This window comes from Leptidea sinapis, chromosome Z (assembly GCF_905404315.1).
Source record: "Leptidea sinapis chromosome Z, ilLepSina1.1, whole genome shotgun sequence".
Lineage (NCBI taxonomy): Eukaryota > Metazoa > Arthropoda > Insecta > Lepidoptera > Pieridae > Leptidea > Leptidea sinapis.
The window spans coordinates 19,728,816-19,752,531 of NC_066312.1; the positions used below are offsets into that span (position 1 = coordinate 19,728,816).

The 23,716-nt window shown below is 35.5% G+C and overlaps 1 protein-coding gene across 1 annotated transcript in view; it reads right to left on the reverse strand.

Annotated features, from left to right (window-relative positions):
- Positions 1-15,885, reverse strand: part of LOC126979124 (glycerol kinase-like) — a 30,189-nt gene extending 14,304 nt beyond the window's left edge. The window contains exons 1-4 of the mRNA XM_050828336.1: positions 15,344-15,885; positions 15,025-15,198; positions 10,835-10,982; positions 7,640-7,791 (exon numbers count right to left, since the gene is read on the reverse strand). Of these exons, the coding sequence (XP_050684293.1) occupies positions 7,640-7,791; positions 10,835-10,982; positions 15,025-15,198; positions 15,344-15,586 (717 nt within the window). The 5' untranslated portion in view covers positions 15,587-15,885. The remainder of the gene's footprint in view (positions 1-7,639; positions 7,792-10,834; positions 10,983-15,024; positions 15,199-15,343) is intronic.
- Between the last annotated feature and the right edge of the window lie 7,831 nt (positions 15,886-23,716).

Here is a 23,716-nt window from a genome sequence, read left to right on the forward strand (position 1 = left end):
AAAAAAAAGAGGAGTTGCACTCGGGGACTGCCGCGGTAAAGCTATTGCATAGCATTTTTTATCAACTTATGCAATTATAATTATTTATTTATTTTATTTATGCAGTATTTTTTTCCTTTGTTTTTTTTTGTTTGATATTAATTCAAGTTACACTTTTTGAGCGTGGTGACCGATAAGAAAACAAATTTTTTTCTTTTATTAAATAAATGAGAAGTTAATATTGTTCAAAATATTTTTATTATCTTACAATACATGTAGGTTATTCAAGAATATTTATCATTTAAACTATAGGTTTATGATAATTGAAATAAGAAACATTAGTTTCAGACTTGATATCTAAATATCTGGAAAATACCGTGACAATGGTGGTCCCATATTTTGTTGTCGACAGTTGTGGTTCATTCAATGGGAAACGAGTGCCATCTTGTGTTAAAATATATAACTACGATAAATAAATTTACCAGTTTCTTTACACTTTTTTGGATCACGTAGTGTATCCAAAAAAAAAAAGAAGAAGGGCCGAAAATACTTGGTGCAAATGGTTATAAATTTCCACTAATGTTGGCTGGCGATTTCAACATCAACTTCGCTGAATAAAAATCAGAGCGATTGACAACTTTTCTTTCGAAAATATTGAATTTGAAATGAATCCACAACAAAATATGGGACCACAATTGACATGGTATTTTCCAGATATTTAGATATCAAGTCTGAAACTAATGTTTCTTATTTCAGTTATCATAAACCTATAGTTTAAATGATAAATATTCTTGAATAACCTATATGTATTGTAAGATAATAAAAATATTTTGAACAATATTAACTTCTTATTTATTTAATAAAAGAAAAAAAATTGTTTTTTTATCGGTCACCACGCTCAAAAATTGTAACTTGAATTAATATCAAATAAAAAAAAAAAAAGGAAAAAAATACTGCATAAATAAAATAAATAAATAATTATAATTGCATAAGTTGATAAAAAATGCTATGCAATAGCTTTACCGCGGCAGTCCCCGAGTGCAACTCCTCTTTTTTTTAACACACACACACACACACACACACACACACACACACACACAGCGGCTACACCGCGAGGGGAGTCAGGGTAGTTTTGTGTTACCTTATAACGTTGAGATCTGATGAAAACTCAATATTTGCAATAGAGAATAATACCCACAACTTTTCGATTATTGAAAACCTTCGATTTTTTAACGGGCAGTTGAAAAATGATTTTTCTTAAATTTTTTCTGGGTTTACCAGTAGCATTAATTGAGCACTAATTAGTAACTCCTTTCAATTTTACCAATACCGATTTTAAAGTCATCTTTCAGCTCTATGATTGCTCGTATCGTTATGTCAGCAGTTATCTATACTTAAAAACTGAATTTTTTTTTTTGAAAAATCTGTTTGAAAAAAACAAAGGAAAAAAATACTGCATAAATAAAATAAAAAAATAATTATAATTGCATAAGTTGATAAAAAATGCTATGCAATAGCTTTACCGCGGCAGTCCCCGAGTGCAACTCCTCTTTTTTTTTAAAACACACACACACATCGCGAGGGGAGTCAGGGTAGTTTTGTGTTACCTTATAACGTTGAGATCTGATGAAAACTCAATATTTGCAATAGAGAATAATACCCACAACTTTTCGATTATTGAAAACCTTCGATTTTTTAACGGGCAGTTGAAAAATGATTTTTCTAAAATTTTTTCTGGGTTTACCAGTAGCATTAATTGAGCACTAATTAGTAACTCCTTTCAATTTTACCAATACCGATTTTAAAGTCATCTTTCAGCTCTATGATTGCTCGTATCGTTATGTCAGCAGTTATCTATACTTAAAAACTGAATTTTTTTTTTTTGAAAAATCTGTTTGCTTGTACAGGCAGCACTAATTGAGCACTAAATTATTAGCTGATGTGCCTCTCGCTCCAACTGTATCATAACGCGGTCACGAATGGTACACTGGTAGCTTAATGAAGAGTTTGCAGTGTTCTCATTTTTAGTCCCCCTATCACAGCATTAAATGAGCACTAAATTCTGAGATATAAAACGAGTGATTCTGCCGACTTGACCTTTCTAGTCACGAATGGTACACTGCTAGCTTAATGAAAAGTTAGCAGTGTTCTCATTTTTAGCCCCCCTATCACAGCACCAAATATCTGTTATCAGCACTAAATTAGCACTAAATGAGCACTAAATTCTGAGATATAAAACGAGTGATTCTGCCGACTTGACCTTTCTAGTCACGAATGGTACACTGCTAGCTTAATGAAAAGTTAGCAGTGTTCTCATTTTTAGCCCCCCTATCACAGCACCAAATATCTGTTATCAGCACTAAATTAGCACTAAATGAGCACTAAATTTTGAGATATAAAACGAGACATTCTGCCGACTTGACCTTTCTAGTCACGATGGTACACTGCTAGCTTAATGAAAAGTTAGCAGTGTTCTCATTTTTAGTCCCCTTATCACAGCACCAAATATCTGTTATCAGCACTAAATGAGCACTAAATTTTGAGATATAAAACGAGACATTCTGCCGACTAGACCTTTCTAGTCACGATGGTACACTGCTAGCTTAATGAAAAGTTAGCAGTGTTCTCATTTTTAGTTCCCCTATCACAGCACCAAATATCTGTTATCAGCACTAAATGAGCACTAAATTTTGAGATATAAGACGAGTGATTCTCCCGACTTGACCTTTCTAGCTTTACAGACGTAGCCCCGCATGTTTTAACCCACTCATTTCTGCCTGAGATAATATTTTTAGTGAAACTTATTAAGATGTGGTATATTGAATTTCGGGAATTAGGTCACTCGCCGAATCCAACTCGAGTGGGCAGCATACGGGAAGCTCCGTAATATCTTCTCGTCCCAAATACCTGAGTGTCTGAATACGAAGGTTTTTAACCAGTGTGTGTTGCCTGAGAAACGGTACGCAGACGTGGCCGCTAGCTATGCGCCTTGTTGAAGAAGCTCATGGTCGCTCAGAGGGCAATGGAGAGGGCTATGCTCGGAGCTTCCCTGCGAGATCAAACGAGGAGATCCGTAAGAGAACAAAAGTCACCGAGATAGCCCAAGATGATCTTAGGGGCAGTAAAGTCTTCGAATGACGACCACGCACCGGAATACGTAGTGTTAGTAGGCCAATGGACCGACGATCTGGTCAAAATCGCCGGAATAGGTCGGATGAGGGCAGCGAAGGACCGATTAACGACCAAAATTAAGTGCTCATTTAGTGCTAATTTAGTGCTGATAACAGATATTTGGTGCTGTGATAGGGGGACTAAAAATCAGAACACTGCTAACTTTTCATTAAGCTACCAGTGTACCATTCGTGACTAGAAAGGTCAAGTAGGCAGAATCACTCGTTTTATATCTCAAAATTAAGTGCTCATTTAGTGCTAATTTCGTGCTGATAACAGATATTTGGTGCTGTGATAGGGGGACTAAAAATGAGAACACTGCTAACTCTTCATTAAGCTACCAGTGTACCATTCGTGACCGCGTTATGATACAGTTGGAGCGAGAGGCACATCAGCTAATAATTTAGTGCTCAATTAGTGCTGCCTGTACAAGCAAACAGATTTTTCAAAAAAAAAATTTTTCAGTTTTTAAGTATAGATAACTGCTGACATAACGATACGAGCAATCATAGAGCTGAAAGATGACTTTAAAATCGGTATTGGTGAAATTGAAAGGAGTTACTAATTAGTGCTCAATTAATGCTACTGGTAAACCCAGAAAATTTTTTAGAAAAATCATTTTTCAACTGCCCGATAAGAAAATCGAAGGTTTTCAATGAACGAAAAGATATGGGTATTATTCTCTATTGCAATTATTGAGTTTTCATCAGATCTCAACGTTATAAGGTAACAGAAAACTACCCTGACTCCCCTCGCGATGTGTGTGTGTGTTTTAAAAAAAAAGAGGAGTTGCACTCGGGGACTGCCGCGGTAAAGCTATTGCATAGCATTTTTTATCAACTTATGCAATTATAATTATTTATTTATTTTATTTATGCAGTATTTTTTTCCTTTGTTTTTTTTTGTTTGATATTAATTCAAGTTACACTTTTTGAGCGTGGTGACCGATAAGAAAACAAATTTTTTTCTTTTATTAAATAAATGAGAAGTTAATATTGTTCAAAATATTTTTATTATCTTACAATACATGTAGGTTATTCAAGAATATTTATCATTTAAACTATAGGTTTATGATAATTGAAATAAGAAACATTAGTTTCAGACTTGATATCTAAATATCTGGAAAATACCGTGACAATGGTGGTCCCATATTTTGTTGTCGACAGTTGTGGTTCATTCAATGGGAAACGAGTGCCATCTTGTGTTAAAATATATAACTACGATAAATAAATTTACCAGTTTCTTTACACTTTTTTGGATCACGTAGTGTATCCAAAAAAAAAAAAGAAGAAGGGCCGAAAATACTTGGTGCAAATGGTTATAAATTTCCACTAATGTTGGCTGGCGATTTCAACATCAACTTCGCTGAATAAAAATCAGAGCGATTGACAACTTTTCTTTCGAAAATATTGAATTTGAAATGAATCCACAACAAAATATGGGACCACAATTGACATGGTATTTTCCAGATATTTAGATATCAAGTCTGAAACTAATGTTTCTTATTTCAGTTATCATAAACCTATAGTTTAAATGATAAATATTCTTGAATAACCTATATGTATTGTAAGATAATAAAAATATTTTGAACAATATTAACTTCTTATTTATTTAATAAAAGAAAAAAAATTGTTTTTTATCGGTCACCACGCTCAAAAATTGTAACTTGAATTAATATCAAATAAAAAAAAAAAGGAAAAAAATACTGCATAAATAAAATAAATAAATAATTATAATTGCATAAGTTGATAAAAAATGCTATGCAATAGCTTTACCGCGGCAGTCCCCGAGTGCAACTCCTCTTTTTTTTAACACACACACACACACACACAGCGGCTACACCGCGAGGGGAGTCAGGGTAGTTTTGTGTTACCTTATAACGTTGAGATCTGATGAAAACTCAATATTTGCAATAGAGAATAATACCCACAACTTTTCGATTATTGAAAACCTTCGATTTTTTAACGGGCAGTTGAAAAATGATTTTTCTTAAATTTTTTCTGGGTTTACCAGTAGCATTAATTGAGCACTAATTAGTAACTCCTTTCAATTTTACCAATACCGATTTTAAAGTCATCTTTCAGCTCTATGATTGCTCGTATCGTTATGTCAGCAGTTATCTATACTTAAAAACTGAATTTTTTTTTTTGAAAAATCTGTTTGAAAAAAACAAAGGAAAAAAATACTGCATAAATAAAATAAATAAATAATTATAATTGCATAAGTTGATAAAAAATGCTATGCAATAGCTTTACCGCGGCAGTCCCCGAGTGCAACTCCTCTTTTTTTTTAAAACACACACACATCGCGAGGGGAGTCAGGGTAGTTTTGTGTTACCTTATAACGTTGAGATCTGATGAAAACTCAATATTTGCAATAGAGAATAATACCCACAACTTTTCGATTATTGAAAACCTTCGATTTTTTAACGGGCAGTTGAAAAATGATTTATCTAAAATTTTTTCTGGGTTTTACCAGTAGCATTAATTGAGCACTAATTAGTAACTCCTTTCAATTTTACCAATACCGATTTTAAAGTCATCTTTCAGCTCTATGATTGCTCGTATCGTTATGTCAGCAGTTATCTATACTTAAAAACTGATTTTTTTTTTTTTGAAAAATCTGTTTGCTTGTACAGGCAGCACTAATTGAGCACTAAATTATTAGCTGATGTGCCTCTCGCTCCAACTGTATCATAACGCGGTCACGAATGGTACACTGGTAGCTTAATGAAGAGTTTGCAGTGTTCTCATTTTTAGTCCCCCTATCACAGCACTAAATGAGCACTAAATTCTGAGATATAAAACGAGTGATTCTGCCGACTTGACCTTTCTAGTCACGAATGGTACACTGCTAGCTTAATGAAAAGTTAGCAGTGTTCTCATTTTTAGCCCCCCTATCACAGCACCAAATATCTGTTATCAGCACTAAATTAGCACTAAATGAGCACTAAATTCTGAGATATAAAACGAGTGATTCTGCCGACTTGACCTTTCTAGTCACGAATGGTACACTGCTAGCTTAATGAAAAGTTAGCAGTGTTCTCATTTTTAGCCCCCCTATCACAGCACCAAATATCTGTTATCAGCACTAAATTAGCACTAAATGAGCACTAAATTTTGAGATATAAAACGAGACATTCTGCCGACTTGACCTTTCTAGTCACGATGGTACACTGCTAGCTTAATGAAAAGTTAGCAGTGTTCTCATTTTTAGTCCCCTTATCACAGCACCAAATATCTGTTATCAGCACTAAATGAGCACTAAATTTTGAGATATAAAACGAGACATTCTGCCGACTAGACCTTTCTAGTCACGATGGTACACTGCTAGCTTAATGAAAAGTTAGCAGTGTTCTCATTTTTAGTTCCCCTATCACAGCACCAAATATCTGTTATCAGCACTAAATGAGCACTAAATTTTGAGATATAAGACGAGTGATTCTCCCGACTTGACCTTTCTAGCTTTACAGACGTAGCCCCGCATGTTTTAACCCACTCATTTCTGCCTGAGATAATATTTTTAGTGAAACTTATTAAGATGTGGTATATTGAATTTCGGGAATTAGGTCACTCGCCGAATCCAACTCGAGTGGGCAGCATACGGGAAGCTCCGTAATATCTTCTCGTCCCAAATACCTGAGTGTCTGAATACGAAGGTTTTTAACCAGTGTGTGTTGCCTGAGAAACGGTACGCAGACGTGGCCGCTAGCTATGCGCCTTGTTGAAGAAGCTCATGGTCGCTCAGAGGGCAATGGAGAGGGCTATGCTCGGAGCTTCCCTGCGAGATCAAACGAGGAGATCCGTAAGAGAACAAAAGTCACCGAGATAGCCCAAGATGATCTTAGGGGCAGTAAAGTCTTCGAATGACGACCACGCACCGGAATACGTAGTGTTAGTAGGCCAATGGACCGACGATCTGGTCAAAATCGCCGGAATAGGTCGGATGAGGGCAGCGAAGGACCGATCATCGTGACGATCTTTGGCGGAGGCCTTTGTATAGCAGTAAACGTCTTTATTTTTAGGAAAATAAATAAGGATTGCAATTTGCAGTACACATTTGACGTTATCATTTAAATTTAAAACAACAAAAATTCGCGTATCGTATTTTTGCAATCATTTTAGGACATATTTTAAACAACTAAACTGAAGAATAGCCTATTAGATTTTTTTTGTGATAGTACTACTATTAGGATGTTGATTATCTGCTATAAATATCAATAGATAAATGAAAAAGAGTTAACGGAATTCAAAAGTATGTGGCCTTGAATCGTCCAAGAAAAACACCGCGTCGAAGGGTTGCAGCCTCATTCGGATATGTTTAGTTAAGTGCGTCATAGAAACACTAAAAGTTTTAAATGTATAATATTACAAAAGTGAATTATTGAAAGATTCTTATGTGAAGCGTTAAGTCCAAAAATTCCTATTTTTAGATGAAAATTTATAAATTATAACACAATACATAAAAATACGTCATACATGTTGCTTACCTCTGAGCTAGATTTAATCTGTGGTAGTACAGACACTGGTACTTCAAAAAATTTCAACAAAAGAGGATCCCAATTTAGAGTTTCTATATTCATTAGCATTGTTCTTGATGCATTCGTAACATCTGTTATGTGTTTGCCTCCATTTACACCACCTGTAGGTAAATTTTAAATTTTAAGAAGGTCACGTTGAACGTTGAATTTTTGCGAGTCATGGAATTCGATAGGTACCTACCTACCTACCGGCTGGCATAAAATAATCTCGAACTTGACATATCTAGATGATTTGTAAACAACTTATTTATCTAAATATATAAAAATTTCGTGTCACGTTGTTTCCCGTGATGAACTCCGAAACTACTGAACCGATTTTAATCAAATTTGCACACTGTGCAGTTCTTAAGCCAACTTGAAAGATAGGATTTATTTCGATTCTTGACCCGTTATATTATTTTATTTCAAACTTTATTTCAATATGTATAATTGTCTGAGAAAAATTTTTGAGCAAAAGTTTTCCAATCTGCAATTTTGTGAAATCATTATATGCATTTTTTGTTTTGGTAAAGAAAAGTGACCCGGTCATCAGCTACTTACATTGTAAGTATAACTTGTCAGTTGTTTATTGTAACACTGTTCGAGAGTATAATCGTTCCAAGGTATGAATATATTGGCACTTGGTTGATGACGTCATGAATCAGTAACTGAGAGATACAGTGAACAATCAGGGCGATACTGGCGATAGCTATACCAAGCGATACACATACTAACGGCCGTTTTTAATAACCTATCTATCCTTAGTTTAACTTACTAGACGTAGACAAATCTATCCTTTTACGCTTACTTCCATTTCAATAACCAATTGACAGATAGCATTGGACTATAACTATATTGGACATAACTATGGATAGATAAGATCTTGTCGTTAAACGGTGACAGCAATGTATCCTTAAGTTAAACTAAGGATAGATAGGTTATTGAAAACGGCCGTAAGTTGTGATTGGTGGTCAATAAGTAAAAGTGTGTAACGTGTTATAGATACCCATTACAAGTCACCTATTAATAACTGCTGTATTCTAGTGTTTTGCGAACCCTGTAGTCCTGACACTTAACAATATTATTGAAGAATTCAACCTATGTTGTTGTTCAGATCAGGATCATTAAGAGAAAAATTAAAATAACTAAACATTCCAACTGCTGCATTTCAATATATTCTTGGTAATAAGCGCATTAACCAATTTACTAGAAACTGCCACATTCATAATGTTAACATGCGGAACAAACATAAACTTGTACTGCCTACTACTCGGTTATGGCGAAGAGTAAGCAGAAAACACGCATACAAGGTATTTTTAGACAAGATTTGTGGTGAAAATATAGCATTTGGAGCTATAAACACTACTTTATTCTGTTACACATACCCATAAGTCTTACTTATAGGTTGCTAATGCTTGCTGTTAATTAAACTTCACACTCCATAGCTATTATGAATTACCAGTTTTGTTTGCAGTTAAACAAGTTTTTTCTCGGCATGATGCATTTCTTTAGTATACTGCTCTCATAAAAGTTGTTCTTATAGCTTTTACTTTAATGTGTTAGTACAATAATTAAGATTAGTAATCAATAATGAGGATTGTAAGCAATTTAACTTTTTGCGCCTGTTAAAATGTTAAATTTTTGACGCAACAAACTCATATCGCTCAAGGTCGCCGGCATTTAGCGTCGCCTTAAGTCAACTTAGAAAGTATTTTATTGGGGGATGTATATGCTTTCAAAACAATCATGTTTTGAAAGCATATACGGGGATCACCCCGACGTACATAATACATGTGTTACGAAATTCAAAAGAATTATAAAAAAACGTTTGTGTGGTAAAGGTTACTACTTATAACATAAATGATTTTCTTAATGGTAACACTGTCTGGGAATCGAGAGAATTCCCTGAGGTTTTTAAATTATAAATTTTATTGTACGATATTCTATATATTGTAACAAGGTTTAAAAAGGCCCGCTGAGTTTTTTATCAGGTCGGAGGCAGACTATTTTGGATGGGTGGTAGTTTTTGACGACCATGATTGCAAATCCTAAAAATTTTTTAATAATTCTATTTTAATTTGTTCTAAGGAGATGAACCATATTAAAATTAACTTTGTATTTGTATGAAAAGAACTACTGAATAGTTAATGTGGTACTAAAATCAAGTAAGTACTTTAAGCAAAATATTTAAACACTAACTTTCATGCAGCACAGTATTTAAAAACTAATTTTCATGCAGCACCAACACCTACTAATGCTTTACAAACAACAGGCATACCCAAAATTTAGTCCAAGGAATTATAAGATTATTGGATATTAAAAGAAAGCCTTACAAATAAACTTGGTTATAAGTTATACCTGAGAATAAACCAAGTATAATGCATAATGTTTACAAATTGTCATTTTTGTTTATTGGGAAAAAAAATTCCCACGTTTATTTGCAAGGCTGCTTGAAATTCATATAACTTCATAATTATCACGGTCAGGCCGTAATAATTTAATGATAATAAGTGAGAAACCAAAAAAAATTCAATGCTTATTGTTTCCAAGTGCTACCTCTGTTGGAGATGCTTGAACAAGTGGTTCATTATCCCATGTGACGGAAAACCAAGATGCTCAAATTGTCAAAAGACTTGGACTAGGTCAGATCATCAGACAAAGAGAGTTGCTAATTATGAAACTACATAATATATTGTGTGGAATTTCCTCAGTGTCACCCTAACCATAAAGAGGAACATAAAGTAAATATATATTATCAATCATACTAAGTAAATTGTGGATAACAGATAATTTTAACTGTTAACTGCTTATTGTATGCTTTGCATTCAAAGCATCTGTGCTTTAAATATAAATAAATAAATATACATATTGACACACTTTTACACATATTATCTTGCCCCAAAATAGGCATAGCTTGTGCTATGGGTACAAGACAACAATATTTTTAATACAATACAGCTACTTAAACATACATAAATACTTATACAACATAACGGTATTCAAACTCGGGACCTCTAGCTTAGTAGGCAGGGTCACTAACCACTGGGCTATAGGGGTTGTCGGTCTTTAAAATAATGCAAGTGTGTAAAAAATGTCATACACCTGTTACATATGATAGATTACATAGAGCTAGAAATGAGTGTGTTAAAAACAAAGAGCCAGTACCTGTTAAATTCCATATTAACCATGTATCAACTGTTCCAAAGCAACATGACCCATTCTTCATGGCTTGTTTGACAGCATCCACATTATCAGCAAGCCATCTTAATTTAACTGCACTGAAGTATGGGGACATTGGCAGGCCACATAATGGCTAAAGTAAAGCACATTATTATAAAATAGTTATTGTACAGTGTCATACAAATAATATACTGATAAGCATTTATGAGTTCAAGCAATACAATTAGTTAGGTGTTTTGATAGTTGAGTTTATCTTGCAATCAGTGAAGGGAGTTTAGTATGATATGGGGGCTCCAGTTTTCGGAATAAATATCTTTTATTTGGTTATTTGTTCAGGGTTGGTTAGTTAGTTTATCTAGCCCAGCTCCTTCCCAAAGTTCAGAGTCAGTATCAGAGGGGCTTTAAATTTTAAAGCATTTGTCGAAAGAACATGACCATTTTGTCTTCTTCTAGACAGACTTGCTTTACAATATAGAAATGTTTGTTCCCAATGGTATGTCATGTTAAGTTCCTAAAAGAAAATGTTAGCAGAACGCAGATTCCAGACACCATTTTTAAACTATGTAAATGCTCAATTCATTTACATCTGACTCATCATCAGATATGTTATGTTCTAGCTATCTTATAACAGGGGTTTCTCAGAATGAATATTCCCTTGTGATACTATACACCATTCAAGGTATTATGAGCAGATAACAAGATCTATGGTAATCTGAGTTAATTTCTCACAATTTATTTGCTATGACACAAGGAGGAGAAATATCTTAAGTATTATTATTTAGTGAAAAAGTGGTTAAAACTTAGTGATGAGATTATAATATTGTAATTAATAGAGCTTTAGTCCACGATTATAATGCTACCACTCTTATTACAAGGTAATGCACCATTCCAGAGAAAAATGCATTATAATCTAACCTCAAATTATGACATTTTTATGCAATAAAAGAAATGGGAGCGCCTACAATTCGTTACTGGCACTATTCGGCCGCTGCCGCGGCACGCTACGCTCGGCTCGTGCGTTGTTTCAAATGGTCTAACATTACCTAACCTAGCTAATTTATATAAATTATAGTAGGTAGATCTTTGGTCCACAATCATAGTGGTACTATTCTTATTACAAGGTAATGCACAGTTTTTAATAGAATATCGAAAAAAAGTTCTAACCTCTAAAAGGCTAAAACACGTAAATAAAACACAGACCATACGATAGAAACGGAATAAACATTAATCTATTATCTAATTAACAGTCTCAGTTACGCCGATGACATGGTGGTTCTCAGCCCGTCTATCAAGGGACTTAGGAAGTTGCTTTCAGTCTGTGAGCACTATGTGAATGCTCATGGACTGAAATATAACATTAATAAGACAGTCTGGAGAGGGTACCTGAGGTGTTGTTGGATGGCTCAGCGGTTTGAGTTGTAACAGAGCTTAAATACCTGGTACATGTTCTTACAGAGAACCTGAATGATGACTGTGATATTGAGAGAGACAGAGAGGAGGGCACTCTCGATTCGTTGCAATATGTTGGCCCGAAGATTTGGCAAATGCAGCAATCATACACGACCATACGCATGTATGCAGTACAATGATGCTTTTCGCATATTGATGGGATTGCCTAGGTACTGTAGTGCCTCTGGTATGTTTACTGAATCGAGGGTGCCTGATTTCTATGCTGTGATGAGAAAAAGAGTTGCTTCCTTCTGGGATAAGACTCCGCAAATCTTAGGACCGCATTCTCCAAACGGTTTGTGATCGGATGCCTAGCAATATTTTTTCATATTGGCAATCTGTGCATCAAAACAAAAATAGTAAATAAATGACTGGACCAAGACGCCTGGGAGGAGCTTTATTAACCTTTCCAGATAGTTAATAAGCTTTGTGTATAGTTTAGTTTTTATCTTTATTTTACTTTATTTCATAATATGTATACCGGATAATTTTGCCTTTAATAAAAACTTATTATTATTATAATTAATGGAAATAAAATAAAAATAATTATTGTTTTTTTTATTTTCTTTACAACTCTGGATTTCTAGCCACTTTAGTCTAAAAATTATTATTAATGAAGCCGTCTAGTCTGTCCCAGACTATTTTTTACGTTACATGTAACTGTTTTTCATTTACAATTGACAGTTATTAAGCAAGTTTTTAGCCTCCTGCCGCCATGCAAATGCTCATGTACCGTTTTATTTATGTGATTTACCCGTTTTAGGTAGATTTTTTTTCATTGTTTTCTTGAAAACGGTGCATTACCTCTCTATCAACTACAATATTTTTTACTTCCTCCTTCATGCTATGGGATACAAAGTTTATACTTTTCTTTTAATTTAAATAACCATTTAATCTGTGTTCACAGAATTTTAAATAAAAACCTGAATGAACCGGAAAGAATCAAACTTTGTTGTGACCTACCTATCAAGCATTTTTCAAATGAGCTTATACTTTTTTGTGGTCAGAACGTTCAGTTCTTGAGCTAAGTTGTAACTACTGACATAGGGATCATACTCCACATTTGCAAGTTCTGTCTATTTTATAATATATAGCAAGGTGCATTTTTACCACCAATATTCATGGATTGGAAACTCTTTAACCAACTTTGTACTACTGCTAGGTCAAGAAAGAAAAACAAATAAAGAAAGCTAGAAACAACATTCTATTAATTAATCACCTTTTTAACTTCAAAACAAATAGTACAGCCAAAGAGATGTTTTATAATGTTTATAATACCATATGCAAAAAGTCTTATTCCCTGACATATTACATAAATTTTTATACTATAACTAATTATATATCATTTAAGTATAAAATTATACAGAAATTCCTAAATTATTTTTTTTTCTAGCTATCTATCACTGGCCTCAATGAGTTCCTATAAGCTATGAGCAGATGTGTTCTAAATAAGTAGCAATCAGTAATTTTTCTCTTAATTTATGTTTAATTTTATATATATATGCCTGTCTAATAATGTGCATTTGGAATGAAGCAACAAACCTGATATGGATTGAATAACTATAAGCCTTGGCATAATCAACTAATGTGTGCAATTCATTCAGTCTGGTGTTTTCTTTTGAACATTCTTAGAAACCTCTACTGTAAATCATATAAAGAATAAATATTCTTTATCACAAAACTTTTAATATAAGTAAGGCACATAAGTCTAGTAATGAACAAAATGAAGAGGGGATAGATGTGCATGGGTACTGTCACACACACTTTATTAATAGTAAAATAATATTAATGACATTATTTTAATGTAATGACAAATCTTAATATATATAAATAATGTGACATGTTTGTCCGCTATGGGCTCCTAAATGAATGAATGGATTTTAATGGGGATTACTTCATGGAGTGCAGTTTAGTACAACTTAAGAGATAGGATAGTTTTGATTTCGATTAGAGATCCATAATTATTTTTATTTCCAATATTTGTTTTGTATGGACATATTTTCTGTGAGAGAATTTATTGACGCACGGTATGACAGTTCTGCTGTGAAACAATTTTAAAAAATTTAGAAATATTATTGACAAATTCATAAAAAACAATATTTTGTTTATTATTATGTACAGAACAATGTCAGTAGGGTCAGCTAGTAGTTAATATAGCACAGAGTGAAATGTGGAGGATAGGTACTGTTGTGAATGCAAATATTATACTTTGAAAAATATTTAATGTTAAAGTGTTAAGTACTTATGTACAAAGTTAATTATGTGCCAGATTTGTGTGTGTGTGTGTGTATTTCACAGACCTACTCAAACTTAACAATCAACAACAAAAAAAATAACTGCAAATAACAATACAATTCAGAATGTGACTGTACACTAGAAGTGCCCGGGGTGCCATATCACATGGTATAGCCGGGGGACGGAATGACTGGCGAGCCAATGGACTACACAAGCTCGCCCTATGCAATAACGGTCAGCACTAGACTTATGTGCGGTGACTTATACCTACATTTCTGAGTATGATAAAATGTAGATAACAATGTTTTTTTTCTTGAGGAATATACCTCAAACTTTACTTAAAAACTTTTATATTCAGTTAAATATTTTATAGTAAATATTAAGTTATTTTAATTAGTTATCACAGTATCAATAAATAAAGTCAATATCAAGAATTTTCCTAATAGAAGAAGCTGCCATGTAATACTAGCACTAGCACTTGAGAGGTTTACCTTTAAATAATTTTTGTTTCTTGTCTTGTTGGGCACCAAATCTAAGAGTTTATCAATAGTTGAAGAAGTTCGCATATCCAACCACACAATGGCATTGTAAAGTGGTTGACCAGATATTTTGTCCCATACTATAGTTGTTTCTCTTTGATTTGTCACACCAACTGCAATTATATCCTAAAAATAAAAAACTCTTTTATGGAATCTGTACTATAATTGATTAAATTGATCAACATTGCCTATATGCATTCATATAAATCAGCTGATATATTTAACTAAGCTTGGTGGCATTATAAATCATTAGAATAATACAAATACATACTTTTGGGAAGCCTCCTAAGGATATCAATTGTTCCACGGCTTTGTTTATACAAGTTTTAACAACACTTAGAATTTCACAAGGATCTTGTTCAACCCATCCTTCTTGTGGAAAATTTTGCGCCAATTCCTTCTGATGAGAAGCGATAACTTCACAAGAATTTACTTTAAAAATAATAAATCGGGCACTTGAAGTGCCTTCATCTATTGCCCCAATGAGCGGTCCAAACTTTCCATACCGTGACATTATTATAAATTACTTAAAAATGTAATAATTAACATTAAATCCTTATCCACTCGTGCACCTAGACTCCACGTAAAGTGTACTAGATTAACATAATATTACTAAGTTCAAAGTCGAGTTAATCTTGATAACAAAACATTTAGTTTTATTATATTAGTATCCTTGCAGCAGTCACAACATAAGATAAGCATGACGTCCAATACCAACTACACTTAAAACTCTAAGATTAATTCAAATTAAATTTATAATCATACAAGATACCATATTAATTATTATTTTACTAATAATTTATAAACAGCCACTGCAATTTTCATCAATTCAATATTGGTGCAAAATGTACTTTATAGGTACTCTGTGATTATTGCATAATGCCTTAGAGTAATAATAATATTATAGAAGTAGTCTCCGCGTGCCCCTTTTAGATAGCAATAGTTTTGACAGAAGTAGTCTTAGGTGCTGTCATAATAATTATTATTATTTTAACTAAAATTACCCCTAACGAAATTAAATCGTACGACACAATGTCACATACTCAACAGATACACATACTCACAATACTGAAAAGCATATACTGATAATTATTTATTTAACAGCTTTTACCCGCGACTTCGTCCGTGTGGAAAGTTACTATGGGCAGTATGGCAGCCATCCAAATAATTGAGTCACCTACCGTAACTACGTTATACTCAAGTAATTGTTGCGAAAATTCTTTTATTATTTCAAAATAATGTATATTATAATATTCATTAAAAAGTATAAAATTATGAGTAGGTACCGTACTTTAGTCCTTTTTACTTATATATTGCTGGTTACTTTAAATTGGTTACTATTTTAATATATATTTTTTTTGTTTCACTCAAAAACAAACAATAATGAATAAAAAAGAGTGTGTGTACTTGTGTACACGCGTTAGAAGCTATACTTCTTTGGCGTATGGAAAAAAATCAAATTTAAACAAAACGAAAAATAAAATATTTTTTAGATAATAATGTAATAATTTTAATTAACGATGTAAATAAATTATATATACCAACAATTAACCTCAAATCTATAAATGCACTCAAAACAGTTTATTCAAATCAGTTTTATCACTAATATTCAATATATATAGATATACTAATAAATTATTAGTAAATACTATCACCGTCGTATATGAAATTGATTTAATAAAAACACCAAGATAATATTTATTTATTCACACTGTTTAATTGAACTGTTACGAAATACGTGTTCAAATAACGTAATAACAATAAACGTAAATATAAAAATACTAGAATATACAACACGAACATAGTTATCGATTTTCATGCCACCTAGAACTAACTTCACGATGTAGAATTCAGGTGTCGGTGTATGCGCGCATCGTAAAAATACACTCTCATCATTTTTCTCCATCGCACCTTAAGAAGTATAACTTCAATAATGTAAACTGTAAAATTGTAAACGATCTGTGATCACTTATTATTACTTTAATGTTTCGAACTCAGATTGACATTTGATAGAGTTGTCATCTTGTCAAACTAAAAATAAACAAAAATAGGAGGTATTTGGTTCCCATAAATCTGTTTGTCCAATAGGAGCAATAGCTATTATCCATTGTTTTTGTTAGTATTGGATCTAATAGAAACCTAAAATAGATTATTTTGTTTATTATTTTACTACACTTTGTCCAACATCCTTACATCATGTTTCTTGTTTTATTATCAATCACAGGAAAACGTACAAATGTAGTTCTAATTTCCTTATTCCATGCAAAAATACCGTGTAAAATTATTAATACTAATAATAAATACCTGTTATATGTAATGTTAATAAAATTGAATAAAATAACCGGCTTTGGCAACCGGACATACAACACCCAACCATTGCGTTAACTCTAAGTTGATGGGAATCCGTATCTCACTCTAAATATGTTTGAAAACTATAAAATCACAAAAATACAACACACAAAATGTGTGAGGCTTATAACGTAGCCCCTTCCCCCTCTCTGGAAAATCTCTGGGACTCCGACGGTCTTCCTCCTCAGCCAAAACTTCGATCTCGTCTTCAACCAACACGTATTGCTATCTAAAAGGGGCACACGGAGACTACGTCTATAGTGTCAATACTCTAAGGTAGAGGCAATCGCGCCGACGCGAAATTGGAAGAAAGTTGCGAATCCATAAGTAGAGATGGCATTGTCAGAGACTTGCGAGTTGCGAAGCATTGCGAAACGATCGTGATAGGGCTCGATTTCCTAACATGTACTCTGTGATCTCGACTGACTTCCTTGAATAAATCCTTCCTTTTCAGCCTGTTCATCGCTCTGTAACGGTTAAATAATTTCGCACAATAAATAAACATGTAGGTTGTTTGTTTTGCTTTAACTAACGTATTTGACAGCTAGGTCATTATATTCCTTAGAATATGCGTTAATGCTATTACCTATATATCTGCGGATACTCCATAAGGAGTGCCGCTTGCGCCTCTCTCTCCCGCAGAGAAGGTGCCCTAAGGTTAATATTAACTGATTAGCAACATGAACACCGCCTTTTAATTACAATATTATTAGGATATAAGATCAAAAAGGGTTAGTAAGCTTCTAAGAACAAATTTCTTGTTCTCGTACTCTCGGAGGTTCTCGTTTATGTACTGGCATGTACTGTCATAATATTAATTTCACCTAACCTTTCTCTCAATGAATCCCTTGAACGCATTTTATAGACTGCTCGAATTGCCCTTTTCTGCAGCACAAATATATTGTCAATATCTGCAGCCCTACCCCACAATATGATTCCGTAAGACATAACACTATGAAGTAGCTGAAATATACAAGTCTAGCTGTTTCAATATCTGTCAGCAGCCTATTTTTTTATCGCAAATACTGAAGAGCTAAGTTGATTACTTAAGTTTTTTTATATGAGCACCTCATTGTAGTTTAAAATCTAATGTAATGCCTAGGAATGTTGTCGTTTCTACTACATCAAATTCACGCCCATTAAGTTATTAAATTTCATACGAGCACTATGCTCCTCAATCGTAAATTTTCTTACCATACACGTTGCAGTGAGAAACCATCGGGACATACCACAGTATGCGTGTCCATCAGCATACTACTTAAATAAGTATGTACAGATGCCACCCAGCAGCACCACGAACTAAAACCACACTGCATCGTCGAGAGCTGATGCCGCCATGGAAAATGCGCCTCACGATGCTCCATACTTTTTTTTAGACGTTATGCAATACGCCAGGCTATGCAGCAAATGCAATTGCCACTTCGTAGCACCACAAGCCCGTGACACACCATTGAGCATGAAAAAAAAATTGCGTGCCTTCAAAGTACACATGTCAGAAGTGAGACCTGCATGGTGCATGAACCTCTAAACTGCATATGAATTCCTGGTACGTGTTGCTAGGATGACACATGATTTCAACCGCTATGAAAAACAATCCTACCACCACTAATATATATAATAATATGTTCTCCTGGTGTCTATGTAGCAATACGTAGCGCGCTTGGAGTCAGAATATATTAAGGTATACTCGCGCCATACTTAAGACAATCTCTTCTTTAACTATGATCGCCTGGTACCAAAACATTGTATTATGCTTCCTATCTCAATACCTCCCATGTTAAATAAATATTATGAATTGATGTGACTACTCTTTTTACTGTCGCTTTTTCGTTTCATCGACTTTCAATCACAACGATGATAAAGAAGTTTTCACTTCAATAGTATGCATATTTCTGTCTCATTCTTTGCTAGCTTCATCCTACACATTTTTGTATTTGTGTCTCTTACCTGTCGTTTTTTCCGTTGCATCCGGATTGAAATCACAATGATGCTAAAGAAGTTTCAACTTCAAAAATTGATTAAAACGTATGACATAAAATCCTAAACGCACACAGTTTCAAACATTTCAACGCTTTCAAATAAAATTTTCATTTAAATTCGTTCTAGATTGAATGTATCCTGTAAATTCGAGTCTTTTCAAATTATGTAAATGTTAAAATTAGAGACGCAAAAAAACATTGGTTTGACCCATTAGCCTTATTAATTGAACGGACTCCCGATCCTGATCCTGAGACTCCCGATGCCCTGTTAGCAGCGGGCTCCGAACAACGCGGCGGCGATCCAAGCCGAGAACGTGAACGCTGTCGACAATCGGGTACAGGTGACACCGATCTCTCAACTACGATACCCCATGCCTACTAGAGGACACCAATTTCCGCATATAGACCGATAGTGGCGAACGGCACACATCGCCTGACTCGACCTGATCCGGTGATGATGTAGCATTGTACTTACGTGATGGTGATACTTGCTAATGTCGCAATAACGACCAATAAAGAATTAAATTTTCTTCTCATACCCTCATATCAAAAACATCCGAACGCCCTGACCTAGGCGAAGCCCTAGGAAAGTCTTATGCTTTAAGACGAGCAAACATTAACCGAATTTCGAGCCGCAAATACAAACTTTCGTCAGGCCACTGCTTATGACGTCCACTGCTTCGACCACCACAACCAGGACTACGACTGTAACAACTATTATAGTATTCACACTATGATGACGCTCACGGTTCGACATAACAAAAGCAACAATGATCTAATAAAACGCAAACAAAGCAAAAATATGTCCACCTACGTAAAAAAAGAACACCACTTAACAACGACAGAACCACCAATATTCACTAACTGAATTACTGTAAAACACAAAAAGATGTAACAATAAAAGTGGGCGAAAGAAGTATCCCACTTCTGAAATTAGGAAATAAGATCAAAAAGGATTTTTAAGCTTCTAAGAATAGATTTCAAACAACACAATGACGATATATTCGAATAGAAATCGGGCAGAGTAATATCCTAACTAGTCAACGGTTGCAGCGAAAATGTGTCGACGCTAGGGAGACGCCACCTTTTATAGACGTCTTTACCCTGTCCACCTGTCACTGTCAACACAATTTAAATAATTACTCACTACAAACAATCAATACGAAAACGGACTGGGTTTCGGTGAGTTCACGGACCGACGACAAACGAAGTAATGGGCATCAACTTTTTTTTTTTTTTTTGCGCCCAAGCAAGGGAATGGGCTACCCTCCGGGATAACGACGGGAGGGAGGTGGTGAATGCTCATGCATACCAACGCAGCCTAAGTCTGCGTTGGTTATGTGGGACTCACGTGAAAACCTAGGTGCCTACCCACTAAACACCACCTGCAGTTGGCTTTGGGCAGGTGCCCTCTAAGCCTACATCGAAGGCGACCTTCTCATGGGGAGAGAGAGGCGCAAGCGGCACTCCCTATGGAGTTTCCGCTGGGATATTGCACAGAGGGTGCTATCTAATTGGGACTAGTCACATCAGAAGGATGATCACAAAATAGAGGTGAATCTAATTGTCCCCGGATGCCAAGAGGCGTTCCAGGTCAGACGAGAGTTTGTTAGGGGGATCGGAGAGGGCGTGTCTGGGCCTCCTGACTTGATAACGTGAAGGAGGGGAGGCGGTATAATCCGCTGCCTCCTTAATCAGGGGATTTGGGTGATTGTCTGAGGACTTAAAGAAAGTTTCAGACAAGCACTTAAGGTGTTGTTGGATGGTGGGGAGCTCTAAGTCCCGGTGAAGGTCTGCGTTTCTAACACACCAGTGGGCATTGACAGCCTTACGGCAGAAAATGGATTGAACTGTTTGTAGTTTGTCTATAATATTGGGTTTCGCATGAGCGAAAACTGGAGCGGCGTAAGTCATAACCGGTCGAATGCAAACCTTGAAGAGTGTTCGCTTGTTCCTAAAAGACATTTTACTGTGCCTACCTAACATACTGTTTAGGCGGTACAGATAGAAGCGGGCGGTTCCGGTCACCTTCTTGACGTGAGGCCTGAAGGTGAGTTGGGAGTCGAGGGTCACACCCAAGTACTTGGTTGTGGACCTGAAGGGGATAGGGGAGCCTAATAGATGAATGGGTCGATCCCGGCAGAAGCGTCTGCGCTTAAAATCAAAACGGACTGCGGAGCTTTTATCCGGGTTGACCTCAATACGCCATTTCCTAAACCAGTCACCTAGCTCATTAACTGAGCGTTGGAGCCTGGAGAGGACTGAAGATATCTGTTGGGACTGGACGTAGAGAGCGGTATCGTCAGCGAAAAGAGAGAGTTGGACTCCATTTCTAGGGATGGGAATATCGTTGGTATACGATATGTATAGAAGTGGTGAGAGCACTGAGCCCTGTGATACCCCAGCCGTGAGCAGGCGAGGGGAGGAGAGGACACCTTCGTGTCAGGGCATCAACTGTTCTGCTACCGCTTATATAGCGGTCTGTCGGCTGCTAGTGGGGAGAGGTGACGTCACGTCTTGAAAATTTTCTTGTGTTTCTACGAAAAGAGTATGTCAATTGAACTTAGATGGTAGTTATTATTTATCACAACTTTAGCTTAAGATTTAAATGTCTTACTAGAAAACTACACTCGAGCAGAATTAAAATTTAAATTCTCGTACACATTAGTGTAGTAGGTCACACAAGTTCAAGGTCAGAACTTTCCACGTGTTTATTTACATTTCGCTTCAAAGTGAAAATGTTATAAAATGAAACAGCATTTCATCTTTGTCGTAACTCCACTTCCATATAGACTAATTAATGTTGAATGTATTTCCTGCGCTCGAATTCCGAGTACTTTTATATAGAGTGACATTGAATTTCTCTGCACAAAATTCTACATTTACAAGTTCAATGGCGAACGTAATTAAATACGAGTTTGTATTTTTTAAATAAGAGCTCATACTTTCTGTTATTTATTAGCTAACTATTCCTTTTCTATTTTGATTTGATTTAAACATGCACATATTAAATGAATACAATGTTGTGAAAAATTCACAAAAAGCTGGTAAACAACCTTAAGAGAACTTTTTTGCAATAACGAACATATTATGCTCCCTGTGATTCCCGAGGACGTGAAAAGAATAAGACAGTCCCAGGCCCATGGGAGGCGTAAGGGACGACTTACGCCTCCGAGGGAGAGTCACGCTGCTGTTTTCCGAAGTCAGCACGACTCACCCGGATGACACGGACAGAATGCCGGCGTGCAGTAGGGGCCTAGTGCCACTATGTTTCGCATAGGTAGCAGGTGCTAAGAATCCGCGGGTATCATACCATAAACGAAAACCACTGGCCCTGGCCACATATAATGTCATGATACTGCGAAAAGACGAGAAAATGGGCAAGCTGGGGAAATCTTTGGACAGACTATGATGGGATATCGTAGGGTTATCTGAAGTGCAATGACAGGGTGAGGACTCGATAATCTTAAATTCCCTACTTCTGCTCTACTTCCGATAGGGTCATCATAGTTCCAGGGTAGTATCGTCTTCCTCGTCCACAAGTCTCTCGTCAACAACGTTACTGAGTCGAGGAATGTGTCGACTAGGATAGCGTACCTAATACTCAGAATTACTGAACGTTATTCGTTCAAGGTCAATCAGGATTACGCTTCGACACACACAGACGAGTAGGTGGATGCTATGTATGAGGACATATCAACAACCATCCACACCCCAAAGACCCATTTCAATGTTGTCATGGGAGACTTAAACGCAAAACTTGGGAAACGTAGCGGCAATGAGTTAAGATTGAGGCAATTTGGTTATAGAAATCGAAACGCACCCAACCATATCCTAAACCCGAAAACTTTCAACTCGAATTACAAAACCGATTCGAACGCCTCGGTGACTTGCCGTGGACGAGAATATAAACAGGTTCATGAAACCTGTTTAAACTGCTGGGTCTAAGTTCTTCAATGCCAGCCGTCTAAAACGAACTGGTAAAATTTCAAATTCTACCTTCAAATTGATGGATGTAAAACGTCAAATGGCCCTTGGACGATGATCCACAGTATACGCGGCTATATAAACAGATCTCCAAGTCATTGACTCTATAGACGATATAGACCACTATGACACAGAGTGAGTAAAGGCAGGTGTGTATAGACCGTAACAAGGGCTCTAAAGTATTCGCACGAGACTTGTCTAGAGAGAGGGACGTCGAAAAGTTCTACGGACAGCTATACACAACACGGGCACGTGTCAACAACAAGGCTGCAGACCCAAGAGCCAAATTACCCTTAAGATTAGACGTAAGCAATATGTACGAAATTAGG